General features: G+C 53.6%; 4 protein-coding genes across 4 annotated transcripts; all 4 read left to right on the top strand.

Moving 5' to 3' along the window:
* Nucleotides 1–15406: 15406 nt before the first annotated feature.
* KRP23_1680 (RxLR effector protein PSR2) lies at nucleotides 15407–17431 on the top strand (the record flags this gene model as incomplete). Its single annotated transcript, XM_067896029.1, has 1 exon — nucleotides 15407–17431. The coding sequence occupies one exon, from the start codon at nucleotides 15407–15409 to the stop codon at nucleotides 17429–17431; it is 2025 nt and encodes a 674-aa protein (XP_067749013.1).
* A 1632-nt stretch (nucleotides 17432–19063) lies between these two features.
* On the top strand, nucleotides 19064–19612 carry KRP23_1681 (Protein argonaute-4; the record flags this gene model as incomplete). Its single annotated transcript, XM_067886343.1, has 1 exon — nucleotides 19064–19612. The coding sequence occupies one exon, from the start codon at nucleotides 19064–19066 to the stop codon at nucleotides 19610–19612; it is 549 nt and encodes a 182-aa protein (XP_067749014.1).
* Nucleotides 19613–20034: 422 nt separating this feature from the next.
* Nucleotides 20035–20715, top strand: KRP23_1682 (Protein argonaute 1A; the record flags this gene model as incomplete). Its single annotated transcript, XM_067886345.1, has 1 exon — nucleotides 20035–20715. The coding sequence occupies one exon, from the start codon at nucleotides 20035–20037 to the stop codon at nucleotides 20713–20715; it is 681 nt and encodes a 226-aa protein (XP_067749015.1).
* Nucleotides 20716–21370: 655 nt separating this feature from the next.
* On the top strand, nucleotides 21371–23131 carry KRP23_1683 (RxLR effector protein PSR2; the record flags this gene model as incomplete). The annotated part of the gene is made up of 1 exon (XM_067896030.1): nucleotides 21371–23131. One exon carries the CDS (start codon nucleotides 21371–21373, stop codon nucleotides 23129–23131), a length of 1761 nt encoding a protein of 586 aa, XP_067749016.1.
* Between the last annotated feature and the right edge of the window lie 270 nt (nucleotides 23132–23401).

Here is a 23401-nt window from a genome sequence, read left to right on the forward strand (position 1 = left end):
GGTAGCGTCGACACCCAGGTCATCTGGATCGTATTCGCTCGGGTGCGAATGGTCCCGGCGATTCGACTCCACGGACTCCATGTCAACGTCTTGAGCTCCAGGTGGCTTGGTTTGGTCGACGACTGGCGTGGTCGAGACCGCTTGCTGTTCCTTCAGGAAACGCTCCATTGCTGCATTGAAGAACGATTGCATGCGTTCAGGGGAAGCTTGGGCTGGATCGCTCGTCGCGATAACTGTCGGCTTGGTTTCCGATCTCTCCTTTCGCGACTGTAGCATGGCTGCTCCGGTCGGCCCAAGTGTCATCCGCTGCAGCTCGATCGAGCTGTCCGATCCCGCTTCGGATGTGGCTGAGGCATATTGCGACGATCCGGTTTGGCTGCGAGTCGGTGCTGGTCTTTCACGTTGAACCGGGACGACACTACCGACAAGGGGCGTCAGCTTCGCGAACAGGCTCAGCGTTGATTCCCTGATGATTGGCAATTCCAAGTCAAATAGCTCGTTCGCGTCGAAGGAGCCGAGCACGATTCCCGCTTCTTTCAGCATGCGCATCAGCAGTTTCACCGCCTCGAGTTGGCTGGTTACTTCCTTCGGTGCCTTCACTGGACCTTGCAGTTCCCCAATTGGCTTCGGGCGCACGATCTTCATTACAGGGTCTTCGTGCAGGAACTTGTAAAGGTCCTTGTAGAAGAAGGCAGACTCCAGTTGCTCGTCCGTCCACGTGTTGCGATCCTCCTGGTCTTCGGCTTCAGACTCCGGTGCCTTCAGCTTCTTGCGTGAGGGCTTCGACTTCTTCTTCTTCGAGGTTGCGTGCGGAACTGGAGGAGTGGTTTTGGATGAAGGTCCTTCGGTTTTCACCGTCGGACCTTCGTCCGGCGGATCACGATTCGCATCGCGATCCGCGGGGGTCCCCGAGGGGACCTGGGGAGGGGTTTGAGGCTTTTCTTCTAGGTCCATCGCTGAACCTTCCTCTTTCACATCGTCAGAGCTCCTCCCGGCACTCTCACGATCAGTGGATCCTGGCGCTTTCAGCGCCGTCGGCGGCGATCCTTCTTCCGTCGACGACTCGTTCCCTGGTTCCATCTTGATTTTGACGTCTTCTTCTGTGGACTCACGGTGAAATCCCTGTGAATCACCAGAAGATCCGGGCACGCGCACCATTGTGGCGAAGCGGGGTCACGAAAATTGCTGTCGTGATCTCCGGCTTACCAGCGGTACGCCCGGACTGCCGACTATCGGAGGGGGTACTCCGTTGATCTGGCGCGATCGGAACCTTGTATTCACCTTGTGTACCCGACGGCGGGGCGGGTTACGCTCTTCCGGTGTTCACTGAAGGCGTCGGTGGTTACCAGGATGGGGTGGGGAGCTGGACGGCTCCTTCCGGGGAACTGGGGGGTGACGGCCACGCGGGTATTCTTCACGCGGTCGTCGGTCGTCTGCCGATCGGGGCCTGGTGGGGCTTGATCGGCGTGGGGGGTGTCCTTGGGTGTGTTCCTTTACGTGCTTGCCGCCTCCTATGGCGGGGTCTTCTGGGGGGGGTTAAGTGGTTGCGCACCTGGCCAAGCGATCCAGGGGCTCCCGTGTGATTACCTTGCGCGACGAGGTGAGTCCGAAGTCGTCAGGAGGGCCAATATACTTCCCAGCCTGGAATAAACGAACGCCACTTGTGTTGCAAGGGAAAGCTTCTTCTTAACAAATTAAACAATGACCTCAGCTTCCTATCCCCCCCTTTACTGGATTCTTTCACCCATCTCCCGAGGTACCTTCCACAGATCTTTTACTTCCGGAATGATTGCGAGTGTACCACCAAAGTGGTACGTCACGATCGCCATTTGCGATCGGGATCGCGATCGCAGTGGTGGCCATGATCGCATATCGAAATGATCGCACCATACCGCATACCGGTATACACCGATGACTGATGGCGCCACTGTACCCATTGGGTCTCCATACCCCTACCCCTCAGGTCCAATTTAATCCCTCCAAAGTCTGCCTTCATCAACCTCCGATCGTACGTCCGGTCCCGTCCGATCCTAGCCCATCGTTGGTCCATCACGAAATTTCCGACATCCACTTCACCACAAAAACAACCCCCCGTGATCGATCCCACACCTGATACCGACTGACTGCTTGAAGCATATCCGCGCAGTAGTCACACACACACACACACACATCCCCTGAAGAGCCCATCAAGCTCAAACCCCGATCTCGATCACCACTGATACTCCTCGCGTGAGTACCGGAAGAGTGCAACCCGCCCAAGCCGTCGGGTACACAAGGTGAGCTACAAGGTCAAGATCCACCGGATCAACGGAGTACCCCTCCGACAGTCGGCAGTCCGGGCAACCGTTGGCGAGTGCCCGTCACACCAGCAATTTTGTGATCCCGCTCCGCTACAATGGTGCGCGTGCCCGGAACTTCTGGTGATTCACAGGGATTTCACCGTGAGTCTAACCAAGAGGATGTCAAGATCAAGATCAAACTAGGGAATGAGTCGTCGGCGGAAGATGGATCGCCGTCGACGATGCTGATCGCGCAAGGATCATCGAGTCAACAGAGTACTGGGAGGGACTCTTGATACCAAGAAGGAGGCGGGCTCAGCAATGGACCTAAAAGAGAAGCCTTACCCCCTCCCCAGGTCCCTTCGGGGACCCCCGCGGATTGCGATGCGAATCGCGATCCACCGGATGAAGATCCGATGGCGAAAGCCAAAGGATCTTCACCCAAAACCTGATGGAAGGTATGGATCTTGGACACCGTGAAGCTTGACGGAGCGGAGGGAGGGCAGCACTCGGGGCGAGACCGGAGCGGAGACTGGAACCACTTGAGGGGTAGAACGAAGATTCGAAAGTGATTGATTGAGGTCTTTAGCTCGCTAGCCTTCTCGCTACTCTAGACCTACTGGATACACACTACTTGATTCTTTACTGGATACTGAGTTACTTCAGCCAATGAGAGAGCGCCACGTCGAAGCCCATCTTGTACCTACAATCTTGTACCCACACGTGGCGTAATCGACAGTGGCGTAATCGGCGTGGGTTCGGATTGGACCGGTTCGGGTTAACCGGTTCACGGTCAACAACCGATACTAAACCGGTAACCCTCCATACCCTCAATAAAACCACTCCTCCGATTTCGCGATCAGCGTCGAAGAAGCGATCGCCGACCGGATGCACCAAGATGAAAGCGCCGGAGTCGGATGCCGAAGACCCGGGAGATCGCATGATGTGGACGGAGGAACAATTGGAGTCTGCATTTTACCGGAAGGACTTATACAAGTTCTTGACCGAAAATCGGGTGATGAAGATCATGCACCCGAAACTGATTGGGGACCTACAAGGTCCAGCGAAGACGCCCAGAGAAGTGTCTAACGTGCTGGACGCCACGAACCTCCTGATGCGTATGCTGAGAGAAGCGGGAATTGTTCTTGGCGCGTTTGACGCGAACGATCTGTTCGATCTGGAACCGGAGGCGATCAGAGAAGCCACTCTGACCTTGTTCGCCAAGCTGAACCGATCGTCGGTAGCATCGTCCCAATACAGCGATCAGTATCGCCTACGACTCGCAGCCAGACGGGCTCGTCGCACTATGCCTCCGCCACGTCGGAGGCAGGCTCTGACAGCTCAGTCGAGCCGCAGCGCATGTCGCTCGGACCATCCGGAGCAGCCATGTTGCGATCGCGTATGGACGCACCGGTAATCGAGCCGTCGATCGAGAACAGACCGGCTCAAAGTCGAAGCACGCCCGACCGCATGCAAACCTTCTTCAACTCAGCGATGGAAGGTTTCCTGAAAGAACAACAGCAAGCGTCGACAGCGCCGCAAGTATCGAGTCATACGGTCCTTGATCACCCAGTGGCCGATCGGACCCAAACGCCTATCGTCCAAGATGTCGAGATGGAATCAGTTGGATCAAACCACCCAGAGCATTCGCACCCAAGCGAATACGATCCGGATAATCTGAGCGTTGGAGTACCCACTCGCGCAGCAGTTGCGTCCGCCGAAACTTCGGGGAGTGGATAGTTCTCGGCCACGCGGATCAGAGTCTCCGCGATCTCAGAACTCAATGAGTTCTCCGGCAAAGACCGCGATGAGAATCGCGCCAGAAGCTGGTTCAGCAAGATGAAGTCAGCCTTCATCCGCGATCAGGCTCCCGACAGCGAGAAGTGTTTGGTGTTCGGAGACCTGCTCACCTGACCGGTGCGTAACTGGTACTGCCAACTGAGCAGAACCACGAGAAACAACTGGAAGAGTCTGTCCCAGACCTTCCAAACGCAGTATTATGGTCGAGGAGTATCCGTCGCGAGACAGTACTACCACGCTCGGAAGCGCTCAGAAGAATCGCCGTTGGAATACTTGCATCGCCTAAATGTCGCTGGCGTCAGGGCCCACTTGCTGATCAAGGATGGGTCGATCGAAGTCCGCCGTGAACATGTCGATCACTTCATCGAAACCCTGAACGATCGCGAGCTAGCGAACCCGTTAGCGCTGCTAAGGATTCCCGATGCAGATACGCTAGAGGAAACCCTGCGATCGCGACAGCGTGCTAAGGCCCGACAAGGGAAAACGGTGTATGGGTCGATCAAAGCGAAACCAAAGGCGCCGACAGGTGACGCCCCATCCGCAAACGTCCGAGCTGTTCGTGCGATCAGGAAGACGGCAGCTTCCGGTGATTCGGAGCCTGGAACCAGTGGATCGGAGGGAGAGGGCGATCCGCGCAGGATTTACGTGGCTGCAACGGCCGATCAACCTGAACGATCGCCGCCGGATCGGAACCCAAGACGCCAGACTCGAGACCCGAATCATCGCCGTTTCGACAAGTCGACTGGACCGCCGGATGAAGACCCGCCGAGGAAGCCATGCTCTCACTGTGGATCGACCAAGCATTCGGAATTGGGCTGCTGGCAGAGATTGTCGTGCAAGAAGTGCGGTAGGAAGGGTCACCCGACTGATCGCTGCCTCTACCCCGTGCAAAGCCTGCGGTGAGATCCATGGCGCGGGTGAGTGCCCGATGGAGGAGTTTTATAACTTGATCCGCCAATTGTACAACCCCAACAAGCACGGCGGCATGCTCCCGCAAGTCGTCGAGAAGATGTTAAACTAGATCGCTCGCCGGAATGGAACCCGGTACGAGACGAGCGTTCTAAGTTTTGCATTTATGCATATGTCGAAAAACAGTCGCTGTTGGAAGTGAGTGAGTTGATCCAGCCGACGGACAATACACGTGACCTGCATGATTATCGTGTCCCGGCAATCTCCCATCTTCATCAAGCCGATGAATACTCGCGATCAGAGGTGACGACGGCCTTGGAGCTTCTACATTGAGAATCACGAGGATATTGGAAGTACCATGTGCAGGATAAGAAGTTCCGGCAAGCGAAAGCCGTGGGGAAGATCAACAATGAAAAAGCCACACTGCTGTTTGACAGCGGCGCCGAGTTGTCCATTTTGGATGCTGCCTTTGCTCGTAAGGTTGGGTGCTACATTGACAGCAGTCAAGAGTCAGAGTGGTAAGAACCCCTACATGGCCGAAGGACGAACCCGAATTAAGATCACGCTTGCGGGGTCGCTGGTGTATTACTTCGATGCTTGGATCGGACCCCCCACGGGCGGTCAAGACTTGACACTTTATGGTACCAGCGGGAATTCGACTGGACCTGGCAGACGGCTCGATCAATCTCCCCGATGAGGTGCGGATCCAGCTAGCCGGCCGACGTCAACTTTTCGGAGACAAGTTCCAGCAGATCAAACTCGGGGAACACAGTGTGATCCACGTGGGGCGATCGGTTGAACTCCGCAAGGGGTTCATCACCCCAGAGCATCGGAAACTCTGGATTACTCGAGGCGATCGATGGGTACCGAGCGTGGTAGCAGGATTGGGAAAGACGCGCTACTTGAAGGTCACGAACATCAGCGATCAAACGTTGGTGCTGCAGGATGATACACGTGTCGCCATGTTGTTGTCCAGTGGCCAAGTACCTCGCATACCAGGTTTCGTCCTGATCGGGTCGCGCAGGTACACAGAGTGGCAGAACTTAGCATTTCAAGCCACCACTGATCAGATCGAGAAAGAAGAGATCGACGCCGAACCGGAAGGGCCAATGGTCGACCGCCCACGATATGATCCGCCACGTAAGATTCTGCGACGCGATCGTAGCACCCCGAAGCCGGTAGTCGCCACAATAACCACCGAGGTGCCTGCCGAAGCGGTCGCCGCTGCCGACCCGAAGGAGGAGACACCGATCAATGATCTTGATCGGGCGGAGGACGAAGAAGTATGCCTACACGAAGGTGGCGATCTGTTTGCTGAAGACGTAGAGGGTCACATGGCAATCCTTCCCGAGGTGTCCAGCTCAACCGACGAGGTCTCGATCGAAGACATCCAAGTGGGTGATTCGGAAGCGAATACCCCAGAAGAGATTGATCGCCTGCGGCAAATCATCTGGCGTCGCCGTCACTTGCTGATCGGCAAAGGAAATGCCCTGCCGCCAGCCGCGAACGGAGCGGTATGTGATATCGATGTTGGAGGAGCAACGCCTGTGGCCCAACGCGTCGGACGTGTAGCTCCGCAGTTCCGAGAGAAGTTGTCCGAGCTGATCAAAAGTCTGTTGTCGGCAAAGATGATCGAACCTTCGACATCGCCGTGGGCATCACCAATCGTGATCATCATCAAGAAGAACGGTGTCGACATTCGGCTGTGCATTGACTACCGTTTGGTCAACAGTCTCACCCGCCTGATGGTGTACCCCATGCCTTTGGTTAACAATCTTTTGGAGGATCTGGACAAAGCGATCTGGTACTGTTCATTGGATATGGCAAGTGGCTTCTGGGTAGTTTCAATGACAGAACGCGCTCGGAAGATCTCAGCCTTTGTCACGCCGTTCGGCCTCTTCGAATGGACGCGTATGCCGTTCGGCCTGAAGAATGCCCCACAGATCTACCAACGACTGATAGACAACGCGCTGTATGGACATTTCCGAATCAGTCCAAACACTGATCCTTCCAAGCTGATCGACGTGTTCAAGTATGGTGAACCCGAGGATGAACCGAGACCTTCAGTGTTGGGGCGTCGATCATACATCGATGATATCCTGATCACTGCCGGCTCTTTGAGAGAAAGTAGAAAAACTGCTTGACGCCTGTGATCGGTGGAACTTGTCGATCAGCGTGGTTTTTTTTTTGGGGATACCGCAAGGTCGATTACCTTGGTCATCGAGTGTCTTCGGAAGGGTTGGAGGCCAAGCCGAAAGATCTCGAGTCACTGGAGAGACTGCCATTCCCGAAAACGTTGCGATCGATGCAGTCATTCCTCGGGAGCCTGAACTATTATAGTCGGTTCATCGAGGTCTTCGCGGTGTATGCGGCGGTCTTGTACGAACTTCGTGAAGTGGACTTCCACGAGATAAATCGCATCGGAAATGCCGATCAAACAGACAAAGCGAATGACCGCTGGGTCCGTGCGAAGACAGCATTCGATCTGCTGAAGTCCAAGCTGGTAACTACCCCGATCTTACGGCACTTCGATTCTGATCGCCAACCGGTGATCGTCATTTATGCGAACAAGTGGGCGATCTCTGCTGCGCTGGTGCAGGAGCACGAAGGAACGTACTGGCCAGTGATTTTCACGAACCGTACGTTGAAGTCGAACGAGTTGAATTACGGTATGGTCGACAAGGAAGTGCTCGCACTTCTTCGAATCCTGGACGTATGTTACACCACCGTGACCAACCGATCGATCAAAGTACTGTCAAGATACTCGACACTCGCTTGGCTTTTGAGATCAACGGGTTTCCAAGGACGTCTAGGACGTTGAGCCGCTCTACTGTCGGAATGGACGATGGAGATCAGGAAGTGCACCAAAGGAGAAGACGAAATACTGGGGGCGATCGCCGCCAGTATCACTCCGCGGTCAAAGGTGGACGATGCCTTGATCGCCGTAGCCCCCGTTAAGAAACCGAAGCAGACAATCGCGAAGCTTCCACCCACATTGGGTCTAGACGAGAGACTGCTTGTCGTAAGCTTCGACGGCTCGACACGTGTCAAGAGGAGCGCGGGAGCATACAGCGCGATCATGTGGCAGTTACGCGAATGGTCCATAGTAGCCGCTGCGTCGGAATTCGCCGTTGTTCTGATGGTGAATGAAGCCGAATACCGCGGTCTGCTACTGGGTTTCAAACTCCTGTCTGACCGAGACAAGGGGTGGGTGATCATCTGTGGAGACTCCAACCTCATCATCCGACAAATGAGAGGGGAGATAGACTGTAAAGCGCCGGGACTCCAGGTGCTGCGCGAGAAGGCGATGGGACAACTGAAGAGCTGGCCGACGCACGACCTACTCCACGTGAAACGCGACTGGAACCAAAGCGCTGATCGGCTTGCAAGCACTGCCTTACAGCGAGAAGCAGGGGCGATCGTGTCGGCCGAAGGGGAGATCGACGATCTGATCGCGATCAACCGATTAGGTGAAGTGCTGAAAACGGCAAACGATGACTCTATTAACCAGGTGACCGCCGTGAAGCGATCAGCGAGGAGGACACGCCAAGTATCAACTTCGCTGCAAGAGGCGATCGTACAACGCATGAGAAGTGAGCGGATCGCCAGAGCACAGAACGAGGAAAAGTGGATCGGGGACCTGAAGGCTTACCCGAAAGGAGACGTTGCCGATATTAGCTCCAAAGATGCGAGGCTGTGCGCGAAGATCGCCGAAGACTACGACGTAGGCGAAGGCGATCTGTTGTTCTATTGCAGGAATATGGCTCGGACCGACGAAAACCGCGACTCGATGGCGCATCTGGTGGTCCCCGCAACCCTGCATCAAGATTTCCTCCATCATTAGCATGCCAGTTTGGAGGGCGGCCACCACGGGATGGCCGTACGTACCAGCGAATCAAGGCCCACTTCCACTGGCGAGGCCTATTCAAGAGTGTCCAGAGATTCGTGGGCGAATGTTTGAATTGTGAGACTGGGAAAGGGCGCCCAGTGGTACAGGGTGAGTCGTCAGGTAACGTACAGGCTACGTACCCATTCCAGATAATTGCGATGGACCATATACCGTCTCTGCCGAAGTCTTTCAAGGGCAATACGGAGCTGTTGGTGGGTAGATCTGTTCTCGGGATATGTGATCGCCAAGGCTAGCGCTTCGCGAACCGCACAGACCATCGCAGAGAACTACGAAGAATGTGTCTTCCGTCGTTTTGGGGCCAGTGAGGCAATCCGTCATGATCGGGAACCCGGTTTTATGTCTGATTTCTTCCGCGCATTCAACCGGGTAATGGGGCAGAGACAACGCGCTATTATGGCGTACCGCCCACAAGGTTATGGCACGGCAGAGAGGATGGTGCAGACACTCACTCGCGCCTTGAAGATGTACGTCGCAGATACGAATGAGCAGGATTGGGATGAGTACGCCGAGAGGCTGACCTTCGCGATCAACACTGCTCAAGATCGGGTGCGCCGCGACACGCCGTTCTATTTCGTGCATGGGTGGGACCCACGATCAACGTTAGAAGCGTCGTTGCCGCTCGGCAATATGCGGAGGTGTGACCACGAGCCGCGAAGGTGGCGGTATCACATTCAACAGCAACACCAGCGAGCGCGTAAGGAGGTGAATGAACGTTTTAAGGCGGCGATACAAGCTAGAGCCGATCAACACAACGAAGGCGTGAGACCCCACGAGATTGAAGATGGGACGCGAGTGTGGCTTTACCTCGACCGAGTTAAGGAGGACTATGCCCGGAAGCTTGCGCATATGTGGCATGGACCATTCAGGGTGATTGAGATGGTCGGTCGCTATGCTGTTCGGCTCGAAGTAGCTCACACGGAGTATCGCCTGTTTCCGATCGTGCACGTCACCAAGCTGAAGAAGGTGAGGAGTTTTTCTGATCGACCAAACACGACGCTAACCACCCATGAAGAAAATCGTTTTGATTTCGATGAAGCACTTCTACCAGAAGATAGCTGGGAGAATGATTTGGGTGATAACGGATTCGAAGTCGAGAAGATCGTGGATGTCCGATCCGGGCGCAAAACCAGATCCGGGCGGGTCCATCGAGAATACCAAATCTACTGGAAGGGCTATGCTGACCCATCGTGGGTGGACGAAGCTGACCTCAACTGCGGGGCGCTGCTGTATGAGTTTGAGCAGAATCGCACTATCCGCAGTGGTACAATCACACGAGGTGGCGGAGGACAATCAGTAGCAAAAGCTGCCGATTAGAGGTAGATACGGGTGCAAGACGGTTGCACGCGGTGGTGGAAGGGGTTTATGTGGATTAAGTGAGTATTAAGCAAGGCAATCATCTGTGGCCGGCCCCACGAAGACGAGATAGGATGAAGGAAGACAGTGATCCTACGTAGTTTTGAAGTTCGACCTACACGATCACGGAGAGGCCAAGGGGGTGAACTTACCGTCCAGACGCCCGATTCCATATGCTGGATGTGCCTGGATGGCCGATCGGTGTTGTATACGCCATGGTTCAGCAATGTCGGTCTCGTGGGTGATGGCGATCAAGTCGGTAAACCTGGGAGAAATGCCGTGGCCAGGATACCATACCTTCTCCTCACCGGTTCTGGGCCGGTATACGAAGAACGGATCCAACAAGATGTCAAGGTCACACCGTCCCTCTATCAGCCCACGTAATATGACGCGGAGAAAGACCTTCAGCCGAGCACCGAAACGTGACTGACGCTGCTTGCGCTCCCCAGCCAAGGTATCGAGGTAAGTCTCTCGCGCACGACGATCAGCGCTGACAGTGAAGCGATGGAGAGCCTCCCACACAGCCTGGGAATGCTCATGGATGAGGTCCTGATACTGCTGAGCCATAGGCGCGAACCATCCCCAGAGGCTGACAGAAATTGGGGCAATCATGGTGTCGAAGATCTCCCAGGGGCGGGTTGCGTACAACGCCTGCACTTGGGTGGTGGTAATCAAATCCGACCGCCAAGTGCGAGAGTGAGTAGTGCAAACAGGAATCAACCAGTTCCTGGGGCGACAGAAATTGTGGTAAAGGAGATCCAAGTCCATCTCCAGGACGCAGACACGGCGAACGTATCGCACGTCCCACGGGGCGACATCAGCTGCTGGGCGATACGCATGAGAGTAATACCCTGGGATCCACTCATTCAGGGGTATCGAAGTAGCGGCGAGCCGATCGTAGGCAGCACGTCCCAGAAGAACGTTGCGGTGCACACGTGCACGACGAGGAACACTGCCGTCGCTGCCGGAAGTGTCTGGCGAAGAGACGCCACCGGGAGCACCTCCTGGGTCATCTGGGGAACCGCCCGGCGATCGGCCAGGTGATTCCCCGGCGGGATCGTCAGATAGGAGATCAGCAGTGTCGCCGGACGAGGAGTATCCGACACTGATCGGTCCACGCGGGGAACCTTGACCCGAGGGGTCCAGTGATTGACGGCGTCGTCGATCCGAAGCGCGAGACCGTGACACGGCCGCGAGTGTAGCTTCGTCATCATCACTTGAACTGCTGAGTCCAGGAGAGGTACGGCGAACGCGCATCCGGCTTCCTCCACGGAGCCGTCGCCCGATATGTGCCGACTGCGAAGACACAGGAGATCGTGATCGCGATCGCGATCGTGGCGAACGTCGAGAGGTCGATCGCGAGCGAGAGTGTCGCGAACGAGACCGCCGTGGACGCGGTCGCGAAGACGTCGACCCGTGACGCGATGTGCTTTTGGCGTCGCTATCCTCGTCGTCGTCCTCCGGCCCATCGTCATCCGGGCCACCATGGTCTTGGGGATTGCCGCTCGGTCGAGAGAACGAAGCCAGCGCGGCCACACGCTGACGGATCGCATTGCACTCGTGCATCGCTCGATTGCGAGTGTCGATGGCTGCGGCTTGATCGGTCCTAGCCGCATTCAAACTCTCGGTCAGAGACATATTTTCGCGTGCCAGGGCGGTGTTCTGGCGTTCTAGTGCTTGGATACGGTTCCGGTCCCCTTGGGACTGCAAAATCTGGCCTTCCAACATCGCGATGGTGGTCTGCGAGGTCGCCACTTGAGCACCTGAGCATAGAACAGCATTATTAGAGGGTGGAGCAACTACAACTGAAACGGGAGGGACGTACGAGCATGTTGAAGCGAAATGGCGGTGCGATCGCGCTCGGCTGTTAGCTGCCGGAGTTGTGTCTGGGCTGCCAAGAATTGATTAGAAGCGTCCGAGGCATGGAGTCGGAATTCTTCTCGCTCGGCATCACTGCGGGCTACCCGCTGACGCATCTCAGTGAGTTGGCGATCGGTGTCGCGCTGTAGATCCATTAGATCATTTTCCTGCCGGCGAACGGCTGCTTCCAGGCCTGTCACATCAGCTTCTAATTGTTGCCGACGGCCGTCGGCCACACTATGCTTATCGCGCGCGAGACGCAGATCCGCAATAACCCGGTCGCGGCAGGCACCGACCTCCACGATCTCTCGCTGTTGCGAGAGAACCACATGAGCAAGGCGGGATGATCGCCCGGGACGAAGTTGATCTAGTCGGGCAAAACGGCTAAGGGCTGGACCAGCTGACGACGCTCGCACCCGTGTTTCCAAATCGGCAGCCTGTCTTTCGAGAACAGCAATCTGGTCGTGAAGGTACGACATAGTGTCGGCGTGGGCACGTCGCTCCGTATCCAACAGAGTACGAGCAGTATCAAATTCCCAGCGGTTGTCTAGGCGTTGAGCAAGCTCGCCCTGACAATCAGCTAGCGCTAGCTGAAGCGTACCACGATCATGACGGAGACGAGAGATCTCTTCGTCCACGGCGCAGACGAACGGGGCCGCCGAGGAATATACACGATCCAGCTCTAGCGTGAGCTGACGCACCCGCGCCTGCAGCACGGCATGATCCTCAGCAAGGTCGGCATATGTGCCGGCAGCGATGTACTGGTCGTTAAGTCGCCCCATCACGCGGTCCAGCGTGTCAGCGGCGGCGCGCAATGTATCACGTTCAAGCTGCGACAGAATTGCAGAGGTGGACGGCGCGGACGAAGACCCATGTGGTGGCGGCGTGGAAGTGGCAGCGGCGGAGGAAGCGTATATACTGGCCCCGCGGAGATTCCCGTGGCGCAAGAAGTATTCGGGACCTGACGTCACATGTTGGGGGCCGACCGCAGCGTGATTGTCGGTAGGCGGGGCAGTGGCAGGAGGAGGAGCCGACGATGTGGGAGTTGGAGACGTCCCCGAAGCAGTTGCCGACGCAGTGGGCACATCACTTGACGCCGAATTGGCGGAAGGTGTCGTGGGAGGCTGACTCTGGGACGACATTGGGGCTTGAGCATGGCCGGCGGGTGACAGCGACCAGGTGAATAAGCTACTAGCGGCGCGTGGCAAGTTGGGGACTGCTGCGAGGACCGAGCGCTGTACGATCCCTCCTCGCGCAGGGGGCGGTTGTGGCGAAGCGAGCAGTCAATTTGGCGGTCACGACCGATCAATCATGAAAGGATGGGATTGGGACCTGCGATGGGTGGATCTGGCCGTGGGACAATAAGTCCGAAAATGCGGATGACCATCACTTTCACATGGGACCATCACTCTGCATCGGATGATCGACATGGGTACACGCGATCACACAGGACATGGCTACAGAATAGATGATCGACATGGGTACACGCGATCACTCGGACGATCGCCGAGGAGATGGGTACAGATCGGCTGATCATTTGGCAAGGTACCACTGAAAGGGTACACGGGAGGTATAGGATGGGTTGTGGATCGTAGGATAGGAATCAGGATGGGGAGTGGGTACATAGTTCTTAAGGGATAAACAGACCAGAATTTTCCTTGCAAGACACAAGTGGCCAGCGGAATTCCGGGGAAGGAAGTATATTGACCTACCCGACGACCCGACAACCCACATAGTGAAATCAAGTGTAAACGTGGAAGCCCCTAGATCGCTTGGCTAGGCGCGCTCTCCCTTCTGTCTCAACTCATCAAGACCCCGCCATAGGAGGCGGCAAGCAACGTAAAGGACCCCGCAAAGGAAAACAACCCCCCGTGATCGATCCCACACCTGATACCGACTGACTGCTTGAAGCATATCCGCGCAGTAGTCACACACACACACACACACATCCCCTGAAGAGCCCATCAAGCTCAAACCCCGATCTCGATCACCACTGATACTCCTCGCGTGAGTACCGGAAGAGTGCAACCCGCCCAAGCCGTCGGGTACACAAGGTGAGCTACAAGGTCAAGATCCACCGGATCAACGGAGTACCCCCTCCGACAGTCGGCAGTCCGGGCAACCGTTGGCGAGTGCCGGTCACATCAGCAATTTTGTGATCCCGCTCCGCCACACTAGCTAGAGAAGTGCGCGACGTACCACATTCACTGCGCAGGGTGAAATACCTTCCTGCTGCGGCTTCCGCTGAGCATTATACTTTTTCCCTCCCTTTTTGGATGTGTAGAGCCACTCAAATATTGTAGCGGGGCTACACATTCGGTTCACCTCCTACCTTAGTGCAACATGCACTAAGGAATACATTCAGGTGACCACTCCACAGGGTGGTCCACATTCATAGCAAAAGGCATATGACTGGTAGAAAGTAACACCTTTCTACGAATGAGAGTCATTCAATAGATGGGGTTCGGCCAGCCATCCAATGGCAGAACCTCTCATTAGAAATATCAGTTTTAGGAGGAAACCCCATTCACAATCAATACAGTTCTCATTTGGCACCAAAGCTATCGTTCGGTTCCTTTATCTAGGTTTAAGTATACTTGCGGATACAAGTATACTGAACTTAAGTAAATTACTCCTACGCTTCCTCATACACGTGCGCTCACGTGTAAGCTTAAGTAGTGGGTCTAAGCAGACCCATTACAAATATCCCCCCCCCCCCGGATTTTCAATTTAGAGATTTATAACTTACGGCTGACAATATATTTCCGTTCTTCTTATGACCACGCACGCCAGTTCACAGTGCAACTGTCGTGATACTGGTACCGGAGCATACGCCAGATTGATACCGGGCCTACACTTTTCAGTACAGATTTCCGGTGGACCTATCCGTACCCCGTACCGTATGCAAACCGTACCGACTTTTCAGAATTTAGATAAAACGTGATGGTAAACTACGGTTCTGTCGCCCATCAACTACTAAAAAATACCACTATCCTCGTCATTTTCTTTCATACAGTTCTTCAGCGCTATCGATAAAGATATGACTGTTTACGGTAGGGTTAGGAAGGTTCGGCGTATTCGTTTTTCTCTGGTGGATTTATCACCGTCCATAATTTTGTCCCGCCACGCAATCTTACTGGTCCCCGTAAGCATTGTGCACAGTATACCGGGACTCTATGTACTGGGTCACTCTGTGGCAGGTGCCGCTTGCAGCCCACCAGCAATGCTGCAGTAGTACCCAGTGTACCTGCTCATTTTTCGGTTCGCTCCAAACTTCGCTAAGCCAGCTTCCAGCATGGTTGCCAAGTTCACCCCCTGTTCGCTTAGACGCTGCACGATACTCCCGATTATTCTTGCCTTGCTGGCATGTGTCGGCGCTGTTTCGGGAGCAACGGATGCGAACATCGCCATACCAGAAACGTTGGATCGCTCGGAATGGCGTCTGCTACGTAGCTTCCACGGTATTCGAAACTTGAGGACTTTCGAGGAGGCAATGAAAGACGACGCCGACGTTGAGGAGAGAGCCATCACTGACGCTGTGAAGAAGATGGCTGAAGCTGCAAAGAACAAGCTGACGTCGAACAATCAAGCGACCACAGACAAGTTGTTCAAGAAGCTACAGGTTGGGGGAACCGACGACAAACTCTTTCAAAGCACACAATTTAAGGAGTGGGTAACCACGGTGACCAAAAACTTCAAGAAAAACACTAAACTGGCTCAAACGTCGATGGCTTCCGCGTTGGTGAGTCATTTCGGCGATGAAGCTCTCGCGACGTTACTCGTTGCGGCGAAGCAGAACTACAAATCGGGAGCTGTTGCTACTAAGCTGGAAAACGCACAACTGCGGAACTGGGAGAGCGCTGGCAAAACTGGAGACGATGTTTTCGATCTTCTGAAGCTGAATGACAAAGGAGAAAAGCTGTTTGAAAGCCCGGTGGCTGCCACTTGGATATCTTACATGACCAAGTTGAATACGCAGAACTCGGACGAGGTTATATTTTCGTCCCTCAAGAAACTGTTCGACGACGAAGCTCTCGCGAAGATGATTGCAGGGGCGAAGAATAGTGCAAGCACTACTGCCACAGCAACGAAATTGGAGCAGGTGCAGCTGAACAAATGGATGAGTGAAGGCAAGACTGTCGACGACATTTTCGCCTTACTGAAACTGAACAAGGACGGTGATAAACTCCTTCACAGTCCGATGTTGAGGACTTGGATCTCTTACGTTGATTTGCAGGGTAAGAACCCGTATGACATGATATTGGTAAAACTCTCGGCGCATTATGACGAGGCAGGCCTTGCGAAGATGCTCGTTACGTCAAAAGAGGAAGGTCAAACGCATTTTATCGCCCGAAAGTTGGAGGAAGTGCAATTTAAAAATTGGCAGAGTGATGGCAAATCGGCTGACGACGTCTACAACCTTCTCAAGCTGAACCTGGAAAGAGGCGATATTTTGAAAAGCCCGATTCTAACCACGTGGATCTCCTACACGGCCAAGCTGGATGAGAACCCGTACCAGCTCTTGCTGGCTCTTTTGATGAAGCAGTATGACGAAGCAACACTGACAAAGATGTTTGTAGCAGCGAAGCGGGGTCGCGCTACAGAGTCTATCGGTACCAAATTGGAGGAGGTGCAGTTGAAAAGCTGGCTGAGTGACGGCAAAACAGCAGACGACGTTTTCAAGCTTCTTCAATTGAACAAGGATGGAGATACAATTTTTGCGAGTTCAGTTTGGAGCGTCTGGAGCTCCTATTTGACCAAACTGGACAAAGAGAATGTGGACGAATTGATGTTCGTCGTGCTGAAAAAGCACTACGGTGGTGATGAAGGTGTGGCGAAGATGGTTGGTGTAGCCAACAAAGAGGCAAGTACGAAGGACATTGGCAGGAAGTTGGAGGAAGAGCTGTGGCGAAGTCAAGGGAAAGATGGAGACGATATTTTCAAACTGTTGAAGCTGGACGAAGAAGGACAGACATTCTTTGAGAGTCCGGCGCTTAGCACATGGATTTCGTACGTGACGAAGCTCAATAAGCTCAACAAGCAAAACCCGGGTGCGATCTCGCAACTGGAGAAGCGTTTTGGCGGCGACATCGAGGTGGCCAGGATGATTGGCTTTGCAAAACAGCAAGCAAGCAATGCAGTCACGGAGAACGTTATCACTCAATTGCAGAATGTACAGTTCAAGCAGTGGCTCGGTAATGGGAGAACACTCAATACTATATCGGATAAAATGGAATCGGCTCTGTTTGATACGAGGAACACCAAAGTCATCCTTGACTACTCCGACTTTTTGAAGGCGAGCGCAGCAGGGACTGGTTAGACGTGTCCCAACTGGTAGATCTGGGATATACCCATGAACAGTAGTGCATGCATGCCATACATCGATCGTAAGACGCAGAATACCCACTGCTGCTGCTGTTTCTCTAATGTTGAGTTCTATGAAGTACTGGAGCAAAATTTGAGAGGCTGGATAATGACGATAAAAGATACTGACACCTGAGTACAAATATTAAGTTGGACGAGGAGATAGGTCCACGCGACTCGAAAACATGAGTACGTTCTACACGAAACTCGGGTATTTTGTGCACAGAATGAACTGTCTCCTCGGTCCAAGAGAACGTGGATATCGGGAGCTTCGACAACATGGTATAAACTACTAAATATACTCCAGAGTGAGGTACCCAGAATGGTGACGTGGAGCTGTCAATACGACCAGAGGTTGCCGCCCGAACACGAATCTGTGAACCAGCGGTGGCCTGACCAAGGCGATGGCAATACACACTTTGCTGATCAGTCTACTCTACAGACACATTGATGACGGCCGCTTTTACTACTATCGCTATAGGTGGCAGGAGCGTCTGAGGTTCCGACTTATAGAAACGTTCATTTGTGAGAGCATTGTGTTCTCCGTGTTAAGCAACACGATTTTCAAATGAAGTCGAGCTTGAGGACTAGAATGTAGACGACATGACTCCTGGTATAGAGAAGCTTCCTAAGTCAGAAGCACGAACATTCTCTATCAAGAGCGTCGCGAAACTTGCTGAAAGCGCAACGCTCTGGTTGCCACCAGACAGTAAAACCGTAGATCAACTCTTTATGGAGCTCAATGTTAGCAGACCCTGACCGTTGTTTTATAGCTAGTACATGTACTTCCGTCAATTCTGTGGCCAAGATCTACAGTCAGAACTTGCTAAGTCAGTCGCGGATGAACCGCTACGGCGATGGCCTACGGGCAAGCATCTCAGCTATTATAATACGCTGCTCTCCTGTGAAGATAGGTTCCAAGAACTACGGGGTGATTTGTAAGACGGCGTTTTCGATATCCTAAGCGTGCACAAGGTGGGATACAACTTCTTGAATGCTGAAGACTGAAAGGTTTGGGGGGACGAGCGGCGTTTTCGAGCGGCTGAAACTACTATGGTGTTCTGAAAGGCGCCACGTCGACAAACTTGAGAGATGCTAACAAAAGCTTGATCAACATCCTGAATGGCTGGTCAAACTTCAAAATGGTGATGCAGCAGTTCACGAATGGGGCCAACGTGTCCCGTCTTCGTATTAAATTGAACAAGGATGTCGACAAAGTGGGCCGATGTGGAACACTTGGATCTCCTACCGAAAAGAACAGCTGGGTCACAAAGATGAGAATGTATTTGGCTTTGAAAAACGAATACGGCCTTTGAAAAGCGTGTAAGACGAAGAAAATTGACTCGGCAAAGGTATTGGAAGAGAAGACGGGGGCGGCATGCGATTGGCACACCAAGATCCTTGAAGTAACGCGAATCACTTTCAACAGGTTTTTCGACCTCATCATTCTCATTCTCCAAAAAGCATACTACATGTAGGCAGCAGCAGAAGCAAGAAGACGCTCGGGCTCTGGTTCGGAAGTCTACGGGCCACGCAGATCCACCTCGTGGTCAACTTAGATCTGTCGGTCACGGCCTTCGTGGAGGCCATGGACGCGATAGACTTTCTGTGCGAGACGCTGGCGCTCAGGAACATGTCCACGTCTGTGGCTAAGTACCAGCACTCGACCTTCAGCAAGGCCATTCGAGACGTCAAAGTCAACATGATCCATCGTCCAGGGGTCAAGCGCAGCTACCGTGTGAACGGCTTGTCACGTGAAAGCGCAGATAATACGTTCTTCGGGGACGACGAAGGGCAGCGCATGTCCATCGCTCAGTACTTCCAGCAAACGTACAAAATCCGTCTGCGCTACCAGAAGCTATCGTGTTTGCAGAGGAATTACTTGCCTATGGAGGTCTGTCACGTCATGGCGGGTCAGACGTGTCTTCACAATGTCACGGACACGCAGGTGGCCAACATGATCCGCCTCACGTGCACGCCTCCCGGCGATCGCTCGAGCACAAGCTCCGCGAGGCTGACTTCAACACGGACCCGATCCCCCAAGGCGTCGACTGGATGTGGTAAAGCCGAGAATGGTGGAAACGACGGGCCGCCAGCTGCCACCTCCTGCGATCGAGTACAGTGGAGGGGCTTGTAAAAGCTCTCGCGATGGCGCGTGGAACGTGCACAGCAAGCGGTTGAACACGCCGGCACAGTTCAAGTAGTGGGCCGTCATCAGCATGTGTGCTCCGAATCGCTGCGGCCTCGGAGAGATCCAGAAGTTCTTCAAGGCGCAAATGGATCAGCTCGGCATGGGTTGCCCTCGAACACCATGTTGAAGCAGATCCGGCAGGATTCAATTCTACACCTCTTCGGCGAAGCGGTGAAGGCGGCCACCAGCACGATCAAATCGCTGGCTCAAATCGTGTGGATGATCAATCCGATTGCTGATGCGCGCTCGTACGGTACGGTGAACTGAAGGTCATGTCCGACACGGGAGCTGGCACCGGCACCGTCTCGCAGTGTATACTGGCGAAGAACATCCCGAAGTGCAACCCACAGTATATCGTCAACATATTAATGAAGATGAATACGAAGCTGGGAGGCAAGAACGGGGTTATTAGTGGACCTCTGCCGCGCGTGTCGGCTCCGCGTACGATCATCTGTGACGCCGATGTGACGCACCCGAGCCCGATGGACAAGACCAAGACTCGTCCGTCGACTGCCGCAGTTACAGCGTCTGTGGATCCGAACTTCATTCGTCACGCGTCTGCGATTCACGCGCAAGGATATCGAGAGAGGCAGATAATGAACTTCGGCTCATCGGTCGATTTGTCAAAGAACTTGGAAGGTCAATGCCATATGGTCCTGAATCACGAGCGAGGCTGGTCGGTTCTGGAAGTGGACTACTTTTCTCCGATCACGTTCTTCATTGTTCAAAAGCGCCACAACACGCGTTTGTTCCCTGACTATCCGAAGGATGCCGATCGTAGTGGCAATGTGAAGGTGGGAACCGTTGTGGACTCGAGTATCTGCCTCTCGATTGAGAACGACTTCTACCTTAATAGTTACGCCGGCCTGCAAGGCACGAATCGCACCATGTGTTTTACAGCTGATGAACTGCAGGCGTTCACGTACAAGTTGTGCTACACGTTTGCGCGGTGCACGCGCTCCGTCTCGATGGTGCCGTCGACCTACTACTCGCACTTGATGCCATTCCAGCCATTCCATGCGTTTTCTGGTGGATGGCAGCGACACTGAGTCGAGCATCGCGGGCTTTAGCGCTACCGCCCCAGAGACCGATACCCGCATGTACGACGTGCACCAAGTGATGAAGGGCGCTATGTATTTCGTGCAGTTGTTGGCGGTGATCGCTTTGCAGAGCGTTAGATCTCTACCCGAAGATGGAAGGTCCGAGTTCTAGCGCATTTGATTTATGAGTCGCTATCTCCGTTTTCTTTGCGTTTGCCCAGCGGTGGCTACGGTGAGTGCCACTCGCTTTCGAAGTGTATGTGTCCAGTGTAGATTCCAAGAACGAGCGGTGACTACGAGCGCTGCACTTCCAACGGTATTGACGATATCATATTCTTTTTAGTGAGGTACATTAATGATACTAAGTCTTTCCGAACCATAATATACGTCTGTTCTAGCTATCGTCTTTCGACTAGCGATGCCTAGCTTTCTCTCCACGGCCAAGCGGAATGCACAAACATGTACACGTTTCGTGGACTAATAATTTTGTCCCGCCATCGTAATCCTAACCGTCCCGTAAGCATTGCACAGTATACCGAGACTCTGTGAACTGGGTCACTCTGTGGCAGGCGCCGCTTGCAGCTCACCAGCAATGTTGCAGTAGTACCCAGTGTACCTGCTCATTTTTCGGTTCGCTCCAAACTTCGCTAAGCCAGCTTCCAGCATGGTTGCCAAGTTCAGCCCCTGTTCGCTTAGACGCTGCACGATACTCCCGATTATTCTTGCTTTGCTGGCATGTGTCGGCGCTGTTTCGGGAGCAACGGATGCGAACATCGCCAAACCAGAAACGTTGGACCGCTCGGAAGAGCGTCTGCTACGTAGCTTCCACGATATTCGAAACTTGAGGATTGTCGAGGAGGCAATGAAAGACGACGCCGACGTTGAGGAGAGGGCCATCACTGACGCTGTGAAGAAGATGGCTCAAGCTGCAAAGAACAAGCTGACGTCGAACAATCAAGCGACCACAGACAAGTTGTTCAAGAAGCTACAGGTTGGGGAAATCGACGACAAACTCTTTCAAAGCACGCAATTTAAGGAGTGGGTAACCACGGTGACCAAAAACTTCAAGAAAAACACTAAACTGGCTCAAGCGTCGATGGTTTCCGCGTTGGTGAGTCATTTCGGCGACGAAGCTCTCGCGAAGATGATTGCAGGGGCGAAGACTAGTGCAAGCACTGCTGCCACGGCAAAGAAATTGGAGCAGGTGCAGCTGAACAAATGGATAAGTGAAGGTAAGACTGCCGATGACATTTTCGCGTTACTCAAACTGAACAACGAAGAGGGAAAACTCCTTCAGAGCCCGATGTTGAGGACTTGGATCTCTTACGTTGATTTGCAGGGTAAGAACCCGTATGACATGATATTGGTAAAACTCTCGACGCACTATGACGAGGCAGGCTTGGCTAAGATGCTCGTTACGGCAAAGCAAGATGGTACGGCGTCTAGTATCGTCCGGAAGTTGGAGGAGGTGCAGTTCAAGAATTGGCTGAGTGATGGCAAATCGGCTGACGACGTCTACAACCTTCTCAAGCTGGACCTGGAAAGAGGCGATATTTTGAAAAGCCCGATTCTAACCACGTGGATCTCCTACACGGCCAAGCTGGATGAGAACCCGTACCAGCTCTTGCTGGTCAAATTGATGAAGCGGTATGACGATGCAACTCTGACAAAGATGTTTGTAGCAGCGAAACGGGGTCGCGCTACAAAGTTTATCAGTACCAAGTTGGAGGAGGTGCAGTTGAAAAGCTGGCTGAGTGACGGCAAAACAGCAGACGATGTTTTCAAGCTCCTTCAATTGAACAAGGATGGAGATACAATTTTTGCGAGTTCAGTTTGGAGCGTTTGGAGCTCCTATTTGACCAAACTGGACAAAGAGAACGCGGACGAATTGATGTTCGTCGTGCTGAAAAAGCACTACGGTGGTGATGAAGGTGTGGCGAAGATGGTTGGTGTAGCCAACAAAGAGGCAAGTACGAAGGACATTGGCAGGAAGTTGGAGGAAGAGCTGTGGCGAAGTCAAGGGAAAGATGGAGACGATATTTTCAAACTGTTGAAGCTGGACGAAGAAGGACAGACATTCTTTGAGAGTCCGGCGCTTAGCACATGGGTTTCGTACGTGACGAAGCTCAATAAGCTCAACAAGCAAAACCCGGGTGCGATCTCGCAACTGGAGAAGCGTTTTGGCGGCGACATCGAGGTGGCCAGGATGATTGGCTTTGCAAAACTGAAAGCAACCAATGCAGCCACGAAGAAGGTTATCACTCAATTGCAGAATCTACAGTTCAAGCACTGGCTCGCTGCTGGAATGACCCCCGAAAGAGTATCGACTAAAATGTTATTGACTCCGTTTGATACGAGGAACACCAAAGTTGTTCTCGACTACTACGACTTTTATAAGACCATCCGACTGAGTCGAGTGATCTAAGCAAGGAGGTGGTTGGCTTGTTGATGCGGGTACGCAGCGAGGGCTGGTTACCAAGTGGGGTCGCTTAGGTAGTGCATATCATGCAATACACAAAATACCACTTTCTAATGTGCCTAGTACTACAGTGAAACTGGGAGGTTCAAAAATGGCTGGAAGAGAGACTGATATCAGGATACCTGGGACTGAAGCAATTGTCAGTGACTGGCCCACACGCACATTGACTCGTGCCGTCGATAGCAGGGCTGTCGGTCTGCATGTAGTAGTATGTGC

This window comes from Phytophthora ramorum (genome assembly GCF_020800215.1).
Source record: "Phytophthora ramorum isolate Pr-102 chromosome Unknown Phyram_PR-102_s0002, whole genome shotgun sequence".
NCBI classification, from domain to species: domain Eukaryota; phylum Oomycota; class Peronosporomycetes; order Peronosporales; family Peronosporaceae; genus Phytophthora; species Phytophthora ramorum.